Here is a 15,485-nt window from a genome sequence, read left to right as displayed (position 1 = left end):
CAAGACCCAACATTTTGACAATCCAGTCTTTGGCAGGTGACGTCATCTCTTGGGTATCTAAGAAGCTTTGATTCCAGCTTTAGATCACCCCTGATGAAGACAGTAGACTGGACTGTCGAAACGTTAGGTCCTGATTACAATTTGACCAGGCCTTGTGATCATTTATATAAACCAGGGTAGCGAGCGATAACAGGGTTAAAATGGGGTATTAAAACTGTTCCTATTACAGGATTGATTTGCCAAACTTATAAAACTTTATTTTTGTTCTAATTTACAGGTTTTGGTGCTCATTTGCAGGAAGTTGCAAAAAAATTAATGTTCCTGAGCGTGAATTCCATGAATGCACATTTGAATACCAAGTCACATTAGAATACCAAGTCACATTTGAATACCAAGTCACATTTGAATACCAAGTCACATTTGAATGCTTAACTTAGCTTTGAATGCCAACGATGAAGTTACAATGAATAAAGTTATATTAATTAATGAAGTTACATCAGTAAACAAAGTTAAGCAACTGAATGAAGTTACATCATTTAATAAAGTTACATGAATGAATAAAGTTGCATTAATGAATAATTTCATATTAATGAATACAAAATGTATAACAAAAAATCCCAAACGTATGACAGACAACAGTATGACAGACAACAGTACAAAAGGCACCTCATTTTGTCACCTGTAGTGTTTCCTCACCTGCAGGCGGAGTAACGCCTTGAACAGGCGTCTTGTTTCACTTTATATCGCTTCTAATAGTCAGACCTAGTATCTCAGCATGGGTGACAACTTCAAGGTGCTTACCGCCGACCAAACGATGCTCTCGCATGGTGAATCATGGTCAGATCTTTTAAGACAGAACCCTAATTCTTTGCATTTAGTATTGAGTTGTAAATTGTTTGTTGTGGACCAGTGTTGCATGATGTTGACGGAGTTTTGAATTATATTTATCTTATATACTCATACGTACAACTTCGGAAACTGTGGTCTCGTCGATGTATTTCCAAACAGTCGTTTTCTGGAGTTCTCAGATCGTTAATCATTAAAATTTAAAATGAAGAGCCACGGGCCTAGTTTTGTGCCTTGTGATCCACCAGAGCTAGGGCACTCCATCCCACTCTGAGTAAAAATCATTCAACAACTTAACACGTTGAAACCTATTTGATGGAAAATCTAAGATCCACTTCTTCACAAATGACGGAATGGATAGCTTGTCAAAATATGATGGTTCATCAGATTTAAAGTTCTCCCGGCGGTAATCGAATAATACCAATCGAACAACATTTCTAGTTCCGTCAGTGGCCTGCGACCATTTATGCACCATCCAGATAAGTGCGTGGGTTGCTGTTGAACGTGGAATACCGCCAAATTTTTGACAAGTCGCGGTTTGCACAGGATTGAAGATTTAATACAAAGTGTAAGACATTTGAAGGTATCATGCGGCAACAATTGAACTTCTGTACTTTTTGAAGTACGATGTGCTTCTGAATTTTGCGATTGAACAACATTTAGATTTTAGGTTCGCAAGGCACGTAAATGAGCATGAACATTGTTTATGTTGAGAAGCTTCAAGCTTTATATTCAAGACTGACACGTGCAAAGCACGCCGGAGTTAACGCCAGAACAGGCGTCTTGTTTCAGTGTAAATCGGGTCTCATTAAAACACTTAAAGATCGCATTTACAAAATTAATAACAACGAATATGGCCTCAACACCGATCTTAAAGAACTTACTAACACACTTTAACGCAATTCGTTCCCACAACATCTGGTTGAACGCGTCAGCATTCTTACAATAACAGGATGTAATTCCTTTTGCATGGGGGAAACCACCCGTCATCACGCCACAAAGTTCAAAGAACCCACCTCCACTGACAAAAACGTCTACAAACACTCACAAACCCTAACTGCAATACACCCGCTCTTAATTCACTATCCTAGACACTGCTAACATTTTCTTCTCTCTCAAACTTAAGGAGGCTCTGTACATACGCAAACCACAATTCAGACCTTAACAAACAGGTTCAGCATTTTAATGTCAGATAATGTCATCACAATACATAAAACAGCCTAGTCGCTAGCCTCTTATTATAAGTTCCTTATACACCCGCCGAGGCGAAAACTGAGAGGCCTAGAACAAAATATGTTTTGTATTTTGTCTACGACGCGATTAGCTGATTTTGCTTGACGTCACTAGTGAAATATTTTGCTGGAAGTAAGCTACGGGAAGTTAATTATGCTGCCAGGACTTTGAGATATTCATACAAACGTTGCAATGCCATTCACCGTCAACGCTATCGATCATCGAGCAAACTCGAGTCCGTCCATACATGTTTATAATTATAATAAGCTTCAATACGCCTATTTCAATTATTTTTGTTTCATTAAGTTACAACGGTTCTTCTTGCAAATTGCAAACATTTACTTCGTGATAACAATTCTTAATAAAAGACAACATTAAATGGGCGGTTACGGGGCGTTAGCCTTAGCATTTGTTTCCTCGCCAGAGGAATCGCGAGCTCGGGGAACGAGATTGCAGAATACATGCAATGGAAGACAGGCCTGGGTACGAAGGTTGAAAAATTGGCCGTAGATAAACTGCCAAATAAGAGACGTTAATATTTAATATGCAACTTGCACTTAATTTATTGCTGTTGAGTGCTACTAACATGCAAATCAGTATTTTATTACTGTTCGTCTATGCAGTTTCTACGCAAACCAACTGTTTCAAATAAAGTCCTGAAATAATTTCCAATATATCTTAATCAGAGTTGTGGTAAGTCATTTTAACATTAAATTATATTTCTAATGACTTTGTTTCATGAAATGCGGTCAAATGTTGTGTTAATTTAGGAGTTTGTAGGTTAAAGATGCCCTTTGATAACAGAAACTTAATATAATCCCTCAATTAACAAAGAACGGAGTTAAACTTAGAAAAGAGCAATTCTGAGACTGAAATTGAATTCGTCGGCTGTTTAAGATTGTTGCCTGCGATTGCCGGCCGTGCAATTAAGACTCACACGAAATGCAGGCTATTTTATAAATACGAAGTATTCAATATTTTTCTTAGCTTTAGATTATTTCAAGCAGTTTAGAAATTTAATGTGTGAGATAAGAGCACTAAGTTGCCTAGAGCCTTTAAAGAAAAAATAAACGAACTGTATCAATTCAAGATAACTACCTGCTTACACAAATGAGTTTGCCTCAATCGTATCGCAAAATTAATCAACTTGGCTAAACTGACATTTGAAAAATATCTTCTGTGATATCGAGTATTGTCCTCACAAGGCAAAAATCTCTGGCTCTCCTGCATGGTCATATCCGCATTGCCTCAATTCCTCGTTCTTGCAGGAGACGGTCACTCTGCATGTTGGTGAGTTTGCATTTAGCGGTTGACAGTAAAGGTTGCCTCCCTCCTTTACTAAACATAAATATGTGTTGTTTTAAACAGATATGTTATAGAAATAATATCGTTCTGTTTGATAAGAATAAGCGAGCGAGGAGAACTATTTCTTGTAAACAAAATTATCCAGCGAAATTGCGCACGATTCACTTTGTTTTAAATTGATGGTGTGGCAATGGGCTCTCCTTTAGCTCCGGTTCTGGCCAATCTTTTCATGGGCCACCACAAAAGAAATTGGATTAGGAATTACACCGGAAATAATAATATGATATTTTAATATAAAATAAAATAATACAATATAATATAATATAATATATATTTTTTTTCGTCGTCGCAAGTGTGTTTTGGCGTGAAATATGCTAGTTTTTGAAAAGTGTATATAACCGTATTTATCTACGTCACAGTTTTGTCTCCCAAAAGTTGTGGTGCACAGCTCGAAATCTTTGCCTAATTTTCCGTTGAGCGATTGGATTTCGCTCGCATGATAAGGCACTTTCTCCATGAGGAAGAATAAACCGTTTTTTTGATGCTGTTCGATTAAGTTTAGATTTAATTGGGGTAAGAATATATTTGATACATATAAATTTTGGTCCTATTTTAAATTGTTATCGCTGCATGATATTTCGCTGTTTAACAAGATGTTGTCGTGTATGGGCGCGTTGACACGTCACAGTTTGCACAGGATTGAAGATTTAATATAACTATATAAGCGCGAATTCCAAAATGTAAGATAAAGTGAATGTATCATGCCGTTTATTTACATTTTTGAACAATTGAACTTCTATACTTTTTAAAGTACGATGTGCTTCTGAATGTCGCGATTGAACAACATTTAGATTTTAGGTTCGCAAGGTACGTAAATGAGCATGAACACTGTTTATGTTCAGAAGCATTAAGCTTTATATTGAAGACTGACACGTGCAAAGCACGCCCGATTTAACGCCAGAACAAGCGTCTTGTTTCGGTGTAAATCGGGTCTCATTAAAACACTTATAGATCGCATTTACAAAACGCAATTCGTTCCCACAACATCTGTTTGAAGGCGTCAGCATTCTTACAATAACAGGATGTGATTCCTGTTGCATGGGGGAAGCCACCCGTCATCACGCCACAAAGTTCAAAGAACACACCTCCACTGACAAAAACTCACACGTCTACAAACACTCACAAACCCTAACTGCAATACACCCGCTCTTAATTCACTATCCTATAGACACTGCTAACATTTTCTTCTCTCTCAAACTCAAGGAGGCTCTGCACATACGCAAAGACAAACCAGACCTTAACAAACAGGTGCAGCATTTTAATGTCAATGTTATAAGTTCCTTATACACGCGGCCAGGAGAAAACTGAGAGGCCTAGAACAAAATATGTTTTGTATTATTCCCCACTTTGTGTATTGAGGTTAGTTGACGATCTACGACGGGGTTAGCTGATTTTGCTCGACGTCGCTACTGAAATATTTTGCTTGAAATAAGCTACGGAAAGTTAATTATGCTACCAGGATTTTAAATTTATCATACAAACGTGGCAATGCCATTCGCCGTCAATGCTATCGATCATTGAGTAAACTCGAGTCCGTCCATACATGTTTATGATTATAATAAGCTTCAATACGCCAATTTCAATTATTCTTGTTTCATTAAGTTATAACGGTTCTTGTTGTAAATTGCAAACATTTACTTCGTAATAACAATTCTTAATAAAAGACAGCATCAAATTGGTGGTTACGGGGCGTTAGCCTTAGCATACGTTTCACAATACATTCGATGGAAGACAGGCCCTGGGTACGATGGTTGAGAAATTGGCCGTAGATGAACTGCCAAATAAAAGACGTTAATTTTTAATATGCCAGCAGGAGACGGGAAAATTTGTTTGTGACTTTGTAGGAGTTGACAGTAACGGTTGCCTACGTCCTTTCCTGATCATAAATATGTGTTGTTTAAAGATATGTGTGTTGATAAAATTAATATCGTTCTAATTGATAAAAATAAACGAGCAAAGAGAACTATTTTTTGTAACCAAAATTATCCGAAGATTTGCGCATGATTTATTTTGTTTAGATGCTCAGAAATTAGAGCTTCAGGACTATGAAAGTTTGCATGCATGTTTGTCCGTCAATATCTACGAAAATGCATTATATAAAAACAAACAACTTCCGAAGAATGTAAAGCCATATTGAAATTCAAAACATGCATTAATAAAACAACTCTGTCAAAAGATGAGTGTAAATTTTTATGTGCACTGTGTCTGCATGATGTGTGTATGAGTTTATGCCTCGGCGCGATGTTGTATGAAATTTCTGCTCATAAAACTTTTAACTGCAGTTCCTTGGAAGAACCAACACAAACCTTCTAAACCTCGTCTTCACGCCATGCACTAAAACTAAAGTAAATTGTGATACATGAATAGGATCATGTATAATTATACAAATAAAATGAAAATTAGTCAAAAATGAAATTTTTAAATTTAAATTTTGGTGTTGATCATAAAATAAAACGAGTAATATTTTTATCAATATGTGTGTTACGACGTACTTAAATAATAATAACATTATTAAATAATAACATTAAAACACGTCTTTAGCTTGGCTTCTGTCATTTTAAAAAGAAAATGATAAAATACCGTAATAAAAGAACATCTTTTTGCTACACTATCAGGTTGCATGAATACCTGTTTAACACCTCAACCAAAAGATTGCATCTGATTAGGAATATTTATTTTTACCGAGTCAAAAATGCTGTTTGGAGTTTATTTTGAAAATGTACTTGTTTTAGACATCCCTTACTGGACTTGTATTAGTGCTGATGTAAATTTCTCTTACCCAATATTACCTGTATTATTGCCACAGACGTAGTTATAATATATTCAAATATGCACACTTAACGTTTACGTTATCGGATAAACTTGGTGAGGTAAAAACTCGCCAGTTAAATTAAAGCGGAAAGAACTATTTAACATGCAGCTGCACAGTAACATTATATAAAAGTCGGACTTGAAAAAAGTTATGTATAACTTATATAACTATTTCGTTTTATTTATCTACTTTTTGCGCTAACTAGTTATTATCGCAAAAATGCAAGATTGAAGAAGGACAACCACCACTTAACTTACTTTCTCTTCTCCATCGCCATTTGCTTTTTGGTGGCCTTTTTTAACTGTTTTGAATCCTTGTTTGTCACACTAAACGGAAATTAATTTGGTCGAAAAAAGCTTCCCTCGTTTCATTTTTCTCTTGCATTTTTCTTTTTTGTTTCACTTTCTTAAAGATCTATTAATTATATAATTCTATTAATTAGATTATATTAATGTATAATATGCAGCTTGTAATTAAAATGATTTGTTTTTCACCAAACGGGTGAACAAATGCAGGCATAAGAGTTTACATCCCTTGGACTTAAACATGCGGCATGTACAATAAAAGTCAGAGTTGAAAACAGTAAAATAATTTATATAACTATTTAGTTTTATTTAATTAATTTTTTACTTTATTCTAATTAACTCAAAACCGTCAAGGATACTTCAAACCCTTAGCTGACTAACAGTATAGTGAAAATTAAAGACCGCCGCTTCCCTACTTATGATAATATGATTGTAATTCGATTACGTTGCTATAGCAACTTAATTGAATTTTTTTTCTATGAAACACAGCCTCAAGATCCTTTTGTATTCGTCTCTTTCTCTGATAAATATCGTCCTATATTATCGAGTCGAAAAACGACAATTTAAACGATGCTTGTTGCGGTGACTTTAAGCTTGCTGTTGCTTGATATTGGAAACATTTCTGCAAACCAATGTTCTCAGAAGAGATACGACGCAATCATAAAAGGTGAATCGTCTTTCCATGTTTTTTAGTAAAACATATTGTCGTGAAATATCGTTTAATACTTCATATGATGAAAACGATCTATGATTCAAACGTTAGACATTTTTCATTCGAAAATCAGTGTTGTTCGAATTTTGTTAAAATACTTAGGCGGTCCATCTTTACCTGATGACGAAATAATATCAAGACACAATATTACGTCTTTGTTTGTCATGTTCGAGTGTCACAATCATTGCAATAACAAACTCGAATGTGTTGGATTCAACTACAGAACAACAAAAAATGTCGAAAATTGTCAACTGACAAACGTTACTAGAAAGAAAGAAGAAACGAAAACGGGAGATTGGATGTTGATGCAAGATGTTGAAGCGGTAAGATTGATAAAATCTAGGCATAATTACGTAATTCCATAAAACATGACAAAGTCACTGATTGTAATCGCTTAACGATGCTGCAAAATACAATCAAATTCCAAAGATTAATTTATAGTTTCTTTATAACGTTAATTAACAGAATTTAAATTATAGAAATATGCTAAAAGGCGTATATAAGCCCAAGGGTGTAGAAGGCATCGAGAGATTAAGGGGGGGGGGGGGGGCGACCGCTCCCTGGGGCACTTTCAGTTAAAAAAAAGGAGGCTAAAATATGTATAGTGTATACGGATGGTTTGATTGCCAAATCTGCAATAGCGCGATAACTAGTATGAGTTATATTTATGCTATACAAAAATATTTCGGCATGAGTGAGTGGGCATACGAAGCAGGGACCAAAAAGGGTTGTGTCTCGGATTTTAAAATAATATTTGAAGCTATAATTAGCTTGTCCAAAAACGCATTCTTGATCACAAAAAGAGAAAAATGATCCCTTGAAAAAATTTTGGGCGCACACGTGCCTCCAGTTCCTACGCCCCTGAAATTGCCATTGGACCTCCGTGCCAATGACACGAAGCAACGTGGAAGCGTGTATAAATAAATTGTTAAAATGAGATGATTTCTTGAATTGTTTTTACATTTGTTTTTCGTTTCTCTGAGATAAAAATCGGCCTCTATAATTAATTATACAAAATTTATGCGTATCTCGCTTAAAGGATGGCATGTGAAATAGAACAAATGACTATGGATGACGATGTAAAATACAATAAACTTAGTTTACTTCATTTGATTTTATTCACTACAAATTTGTTTGTATTTAGAATATATATCTTTGCGCTTAGTTTAGTCGGGTATAGAAGTTCTAACAATGGGCTATTTTAATAAATGTAGATTCTTATAAGAACCTGTACATTTAGCAATTTTATCCTAAGAAATATGCGGTATCTCATGTTTTTTTTTTGGCTCTAGGACGACAAACACGGACGGTGAAGATTTATAGAAATTAGTGATATTTAGACGTAATTTGAACAGCACAGGGGCCAAATCGGTGTAATTAAAATTACTAACGGAGATAATATATTTATCAAAATCAATATTTTTCCCAATGTTAGTATTCTTTTACAGACTAAGAAAGAGGCTGAAAAAGCAAAGGTTACGAGGAAATCAGGTAATTTGCTCCAGAATTATCACAAAAATAACATAATTATAAATTCCTAGTGATTTCATATTACAAACAAAATTACAAAAAAAAATCAATATTCAAATTTTTAAACTATTACGGAATGAGGGTTTAAATCATCTGTCAATATGCCCCACATTAATACAGCAATATGTACGAATGATTCTCTTTTAATGATTTCAAAGAGGGTGGGCAGTGCCAGTGCAATACCCTTTCCACTGAGCTAGAGAGAGCCAGCGTAGTTGGTGTGGATTTAGCATCGCAAATTTTCTTATGCTATTAAAGAAACCTATTTTTTGCAGCTGTGAGTGACAAAAATTAATCTGATAGCTGAATCCCGAAAAAGAATTAATTTCCAGAAGAAAGACTGCATGGGTTATTAACCCGTTTGCAATAAATTATAATTGCTTTTATTGGACGACTAACTTGTAATATAAAACCATGATATTTTCCAGGTCTCCACTGCGCTGATTTGTATGGAAAGGGAAATGAACAAAGTGGAATTTACGAAATTAATCCTGATGGAAAGGGAAGTTTCAAAGTGTTTTGTGATATGACAACATCAGGTGGAGGATGGACTGTATTTCAACGTCGTCTTGATGGAAGTGTTGACTTCTACCGAGGGTGGCAAGATTACAAACAAGGTTTTGGTAACTTGAGCGCAGAATATTGGCTTGGTCTTGACAAAATACAAAGGATGACAAATATTTCACAAAATGAACTTCGTATCGACATGGAAGATACATCTGGGAACACCAGATACGCTCATTATGATTCATTTAAAGTCAGCAGTGAAAGTGAGAAGTACAAGTTGAATGTTGGAGGTTATAATGGTAAGCATTTTACATTAAACTGAGTCATATTTTAATAAAATTATAGGATAGTCCAGCTCTCCATACAATCAACTTTGCAGTGAACTATTAAATCCAGCATATTAAATATTGTATAAATTATAGGAATATTATCAATGAGTGATCCATAAATATAATTGAAACGAGGCAGTTTTTGTATTAACTCGAGAAATGTAAAATATCTCCATTTTGAGAATTTGCTAAACTTTTAACTGGCTTGATTTTCAGTGATTTACCTTATATCTTTCCATCTATTCAGAAAAAACTTTCTCATTGATCAGCATTAACAATATTTATATGTCACACTCGATGAGTATGAGTGTAAGTGAGCTTTTTGAATACAGGCGATAGTATATGAATATTAATAATATTAAAATTTGCCTCCAGTCACAATCTGACATGGCTTGCAAATCTTCTGCAGAATACAAGCACAAACAATTCAACTCCGTAAGTCGATAGAGAATAACCTTTAAGATAGTTGTGTGAAGTTTTATCACGATCTGGTGCGAAATGACGGAGCTTTAGCCATTCGAACTTGCTTCAGTTATGCATACTAATATTGAATATAATCTATACGCATTACTACGCTACAATTTTGAGTTGCTATTAAATTCTTTAAAATAAAAAAATCAAAATTATAACTCCGTCAATCGATGGGGAATATCGCTAAGGATAGTTATGCGAAGTTTAATTGCGATCTGATGCGAATTGACGGAGCTTTAGGCTTTTTTAAAGAGCGTCACCCCCTAACAACAACAACAACAACAACAACAACAACAACAACAACAACAACAACAACAACAACAACAACAACAACAACAACAACAACAACAACAACAACAACAACAACAACAACACACAACAACAACAAAACACAACAACAACAACAACAACAACAACAAACACAAGATTAGCCGTGTGTGGGGACCAGTTCCTGGTCCAATAAGGGCCTGTTTACATGGAGCCGAGTTACCCGGGTAACCGAGTTACTCGCCTTGCAGGGACAAAACGGTACTGTGTTTATATGGAACCGGGTAACTCGGTATTTGTTACGGTACATTGTAATTACACGACGTACTTACTATGTAGGGTGCGAAATTTCAAAAAGTTTTTTACAATGGTGGTAAATGAAACGTAAACGCGCATGCGTGTTTGGCGAATATTCTGCTCGCCTAGCCGAGTTTCCCGTTGCAAAGTGTTTATATGGTATAACCGAGTAACTCGCCTTGCCGAGAACCCGGCACCGTTTGCCGAGAACTGGGCACGCCGAGTTACTCGGATGCGCCATATAAACAGTCAACCGAGATATGCATACAATATATAGAACAAGCGAGAACTCGGTGCTGCCGAGTAACTCGGTTAGCCGGGTAACTCGGCTCCATGTAAACAGGCCCTAAAAGTACAATACAAGTCATTAATTCTGTTATTGTCCAGGTTTATGCAAAAAATGGTTCCTTTCTCGTCACGTATCTATTGTATTTTAGCGAAACTTACCAATGGCATTCGTCTTGCAAAGCTCATCAACCCGGATTTGAAAAATATGTTAATTATCGTTTAATGATGAAAAAGAGAGCAGATGCATGATTAAATTTGCGTGCCTGATATTTCTACAACTGAGGAGCCTTTTCCCAGAGTTAGTCAACGAAGCCTGTTAAAATCTTTAAAATCTAAACCTAGATTAGTTTAACCAGTGTTAGCCGGCAGATTAGCAAGTTGACACACCTGGTGAGGTGGGTTAAATTTAGCCCATGGGTTAGCACGCTAATCCGTTTTGAACAACAAAATAAATTATAACCCACGGGATAAAATGTATCTCTAGCTTAAGCCATTTTAGCCTCCTTTGAACAACCAGCCCGGCTGTGATGGTCAAAAGAGGTTTAAAAGAGGTTTTGGTCATAAAACCATTCCCAGCATATAACTGCATGAGACTGGAAAGTGTAATGATTATGTATTTCAACGTCGTCTTGATGGAAGTGTTGACTTCTACCGAGGATGGCAAGATTACAAACACGGTTTTGGTAACTTGAGCGTAATATTTCACAAAATGAACTTCGTATCGACCTGGAAGATACGTCTGCAACGCCACTTACGCTCATTATGATTCATTTGATGTCAGCAGCGAAAATAAGAAGTACAAGTTGAATGTTAGAGGTTATAATGGTAAGCATTTTACATTAAACTGAGTCAAAATTGAATGAAATTATTGGAGAGTCAAGCTCGATCTCTTTACAATCAACTTTGTAGTGTACAATAAATTCAGCATATTAAAGATTGCATCAATTTAAATTATCAATGAGTCATATAATTATATAGTTGAAACGAGGGGACGTTGCTATCACGCCGAGAAATGGAAATTCTCAGGACATTCGACAACGTGCAATCGAGGCCTCCTTTGAAATAAACGCCGGCAAAATCCGGCGGTAAAATGCAAAAGACTGAAAGAATGAAATATTATTTAAATGAGAACATACAACTGAATACTGTGAGATTCGAGGTGATCTGCAATCCATATACTGGAACTTAAGGCTCCATAGAATTGTTCCAAAATATAAACCCAATATTTTCAGTGTCTTAATATACTTGGTTACATTGATACGAATGATAATATTACAACAACTCTTCACCAAAGCATTTCTGAAGGAGTGTTTCAGCCGCGTCGTCGTCGTGTTGCCATCTTACATGCTTAAGATCGCTGCTATTTAACGGATAGATTTATTAATCAAATTACAAAATCTGTATTATTTTTAATGCAAATAACGATATTCAGTATATCCTACGACTGTCAGTAACCTTCATCAAGCCTTCGCTTTTTCTAAACAACATAACATTCTACCTGGATTTCATCAAAATTACTGTTGAGTATCCGTACAGCATTCTTTACAATAACGGGATGAAACAATGAACATGACATTTCCGAAATCAGAACTTCAAATCACGTGTAAATAGCAAAGCGCTGTTTAAATACCATGGTAATAAAATGAATATAAATATATATATATATATATATATATATATATATATATATATATAAGAGCAAAAGTACAAATATATATCAACATTTGCAGAAGTAACTGCATAACGACACGTAAGGACGAAACTCCGTAATGTCAATAACAACTTACGTAACAGTCGTTCCCAACTTGGCCTTGTAGCTCAGACGGTAGAGCATCGTTCTAGAAATGCGAAGGTCGCGGGTTCGATTCCCACCGCGGTCAAATAGAATTTTCTGCTTGCCCGGTTGGTTATACTTGTGTAGAAAGAACAAAGTTCATTTTGTGAAATATTACGCTCAAGTTACCAAAACCGTTCTTTCTACACAAGTATAACCAACTACACAAGTATTGCAAAAACGTTGGCCGCAGATAGATATATAGATAGATACCCGAAATCTAATTAGAATTGCATATGTTGTGTAGTATGATTGAAATCCCATGCAAATGTAATCATATGCAATTCTAATTAAACTTCTAGTATCTATCTATCTATCTATCTGCGGCGAACGTTTTTGCAAATGGGTGTATATATATATATATATATAATATATATATAATATATATATATATATATATATATATAATATTATATATATATATATATATTATAATATATATATAATATATTATATATATACGTATATATATATATATATATATATATATATATAATTTGAGATTTAATTTATATACTTTTACATTAAGGTACAGCAGGAGACTCGTTATCATATCACAACGGTATGGCTTTCACCACCAAAGATTCTGACAATGATAATTTCGGTGTTAACTGTGCAGTGACATTCAAAGGAGCCTGGTGGTATGGTCATTGTCATTACTCCAATTTGAATGGTTTGTATCATAATGGCGCACACACATCGAACGCTGATGGAGTCAACTGGTACCATTGGAAAGGATATCATTATTCTCTGAAATCAACATCGATGAAGATACGACCACGTGAATTTGGAAAGAAGAAATAAAGTTGTTTTATACATTGTCTATATATTATTACTATTAAATTGTTACACATTGCAGCTGTGAAGCTGAATTTCGTCCAGAATATATAAATACAGCTACAATATTAAAAAAGAATTGAAGTAAGAGAATATTTACACTACGTAGCTATTAACTAATTAGTTTTTAGGCAAGGCTAAGACTATCAGACGCGAGGTCTTGACAGTACGGACCGAGCGATAGCGAGGTCCGTACATAAAAGACCGAGGTCCGATATTATTTTACCATACGGACCGAACGTATTCGGTTATAATAAGGGATTTATAATATGGCAAACAGTATTTAGTTTATTTATTTATACAATGCGCTACAGCATTCTTTCCGGCTCTTCGCCAGCCAGTCGCCAAGCAAGCACTGAAGTGGCTTCCAAAACTTTGTTTTTTACTCGTTAAATAAGAATGATACAGTAATATAAACAAAAATCAAAGATTAATAAATATAATATTCACATGTACCAAATAATGCTCTTCCTCGTCCATTCTCCGTCGATGTTTTTCGTGCCAAAAATAAAAGTGCAAGCTTGTTTTTACCGTTAGTACGGCAACGGTCTAATACTGAGGGATTCCAGACCGGCAAAGAAATCAGCGCACGTCATCTTAGTCACGAGACCGCGTGCCATATAATAATGTTTGTTATGGACTTTGAACGATGTCGACGGAGTTTTGAATCATACTTATGTTACCCATACGAACAACTTCGGAAATTATGGTGTCATCGATGTATTTCCAACAGTGGTTTTCGAGAGTTCTGAGATCGTTAATCATTAAAATGAGGAGCCACGGGCCTAGTTTTGTGTCTTGTTGTACACCAGACGGCACCCCATCCAACTCTGAGTAACAATCGTTCAACAACTTAACACGTTGAAATCTATTTGATGGAAAATCTAAGATCCAGTTCTTTACAAATGACGGAATGGATAGCTGGATAACCATTATTGCCAAAATATGATGGTCAATAAGATAGAAAGCTCTCGGTAGTCGAATAATACCAATTGAACAACATCTCCAGTTCTATCAGTAGCCTACGACCATTTATGTACCATCAAGATAAGTGCGTGAGTTGCTGATGAACGCTGTCAAATTGAGCTGGATCAACTATGGATAAAATCGCTGGGGCAATATATTTCTCGACTATGAAGTCCTCAGCCAGTTTAGATTATGCTAAGGTAAGCGAAATTGGACGAAGATGTTTATTAATTTCGCGTACAGGTTTCTCTTTTGGAATAGGGGAAATATTGGCTCTTTTCCAAACAATTCGAACGTCTTCTTCCTGATAAGATGTATTCAATAAGTTGGAAAGCGGGGATGCTAAAAACTCTCCGTAAGTTTTGAGAATACAATTTGGGATAACGCAGGACTTGGTGCGCCTCTTCTCTCTCCGAAATCTTGACATTTCCAAGCGTGTGCCTTATTAGTCGTTTCCATGCATGCATATGCATATACTTGTTAGGCGCCTCCCGAGACCAAAAAAAGCTTAAATACGTTAAATTTATGTTCGCTCTCAAGGCTTGCCACTGTAACTGATGTGTCTATCACGCGCTAGGCGTGTGGCGAGCGTACTCTGTTTCTCACTGAGACGTAACGGTTAGGTGCACATACATCATGGTCTGGGGGCCGTAGTGCATCTCCCCCTTAGACGGCCGTTAAGATGTGAGTTATGGGAGGGAGTTCTTCCTATAGCAACTGTCCTTGCACCATTTGCAGTTGTAATCTATGCTGGTATATCGCAGCTTGTTGTATCACCAGTTAGATTGTGGCATAGAGCTCGATGATCTATTTTGGGTGTTTTTAGGTTCTTTCCATTTTATTTTTTTCCCAATTTTTTCTTTTACATGCAAAAAAATACTGTTAT

The 15,485-nt window shown here is 35.7% G+C and overlaps 1 protein-coding gene across 1 annotated transcript; it reads left to right on the top strand.

The window, feature by feature from the left end:
- Positions 1 to 2,691: 2,691 nt before the first annotated feature.
- LOC114533728 (microfibril-associated glycoprotein 4-like) lies at positions 2,692 to 13,600 on the top strand. The gene is made up of 6 exons (XM_028555323.1): positions 2,692 to 2,772; positions 7,051 to 7,228; positions 7,376 to 7,596; positions 8,722 to 8,764; positions 9,232 to 9,609; positions 13,326 to 13,600. Exons 2-6 carry the CDS (start codon positions 7,132 to 7,134, stop codon positions 13,598 to 13,600), a joined length of 1,014 nt encoding a protein of 337 aa, XP_028411124.1. The 5' UTR covers positions 2,692 to 2,772; positions 7,051 to 7,131.
- The last annotated feature ends 1,885 nt before the right edge of the window (positions 13,601 to 15,485 follow it).

This window comes from Dendronephthya gigantea, unplaced genomic scaffold, assembly GCF_004324835.1.
Source record: "Dendronephthya gigantea isolate DGI-Jeju-01 unplaced genomic scaffold, DenGig_1.0 000094F, whole genome shotgun sequence".
Lineage (NCBI taxonomy): Eukaryota > Metazoa > Cnidaria > Anthozoa > Malacalcyonacea > Nephtheidae > Dendronephthya > Dendronephthya gigantea.
This window is presented reverse-complemented; position numbering and strand designations above follow the sequence as displayed.

Coding starts and splice junctions, on each gene's coding strand:
- LOC114533728 (XM_028555323.1), top strand. CDS start 7,132: ATGCTTGTTGCGGTGACTTTAAGCTTGCTGTTGCTTGATATTGGAAAC. Junction 7,229..7,375: donor ATACGACGCAATCATAAAAG/GTGAATCGTCTT, acceptor TAAAATACTTAG/GCGGTCCATCTTTACCTGAT. Junction 7,597..8,721: donor TGATGCAAGATGTTGAAGCG/GTAAGATTGATA, acceptor ATTCTTTTACAG/ACTAAGAAAGAGGCTGAAAA.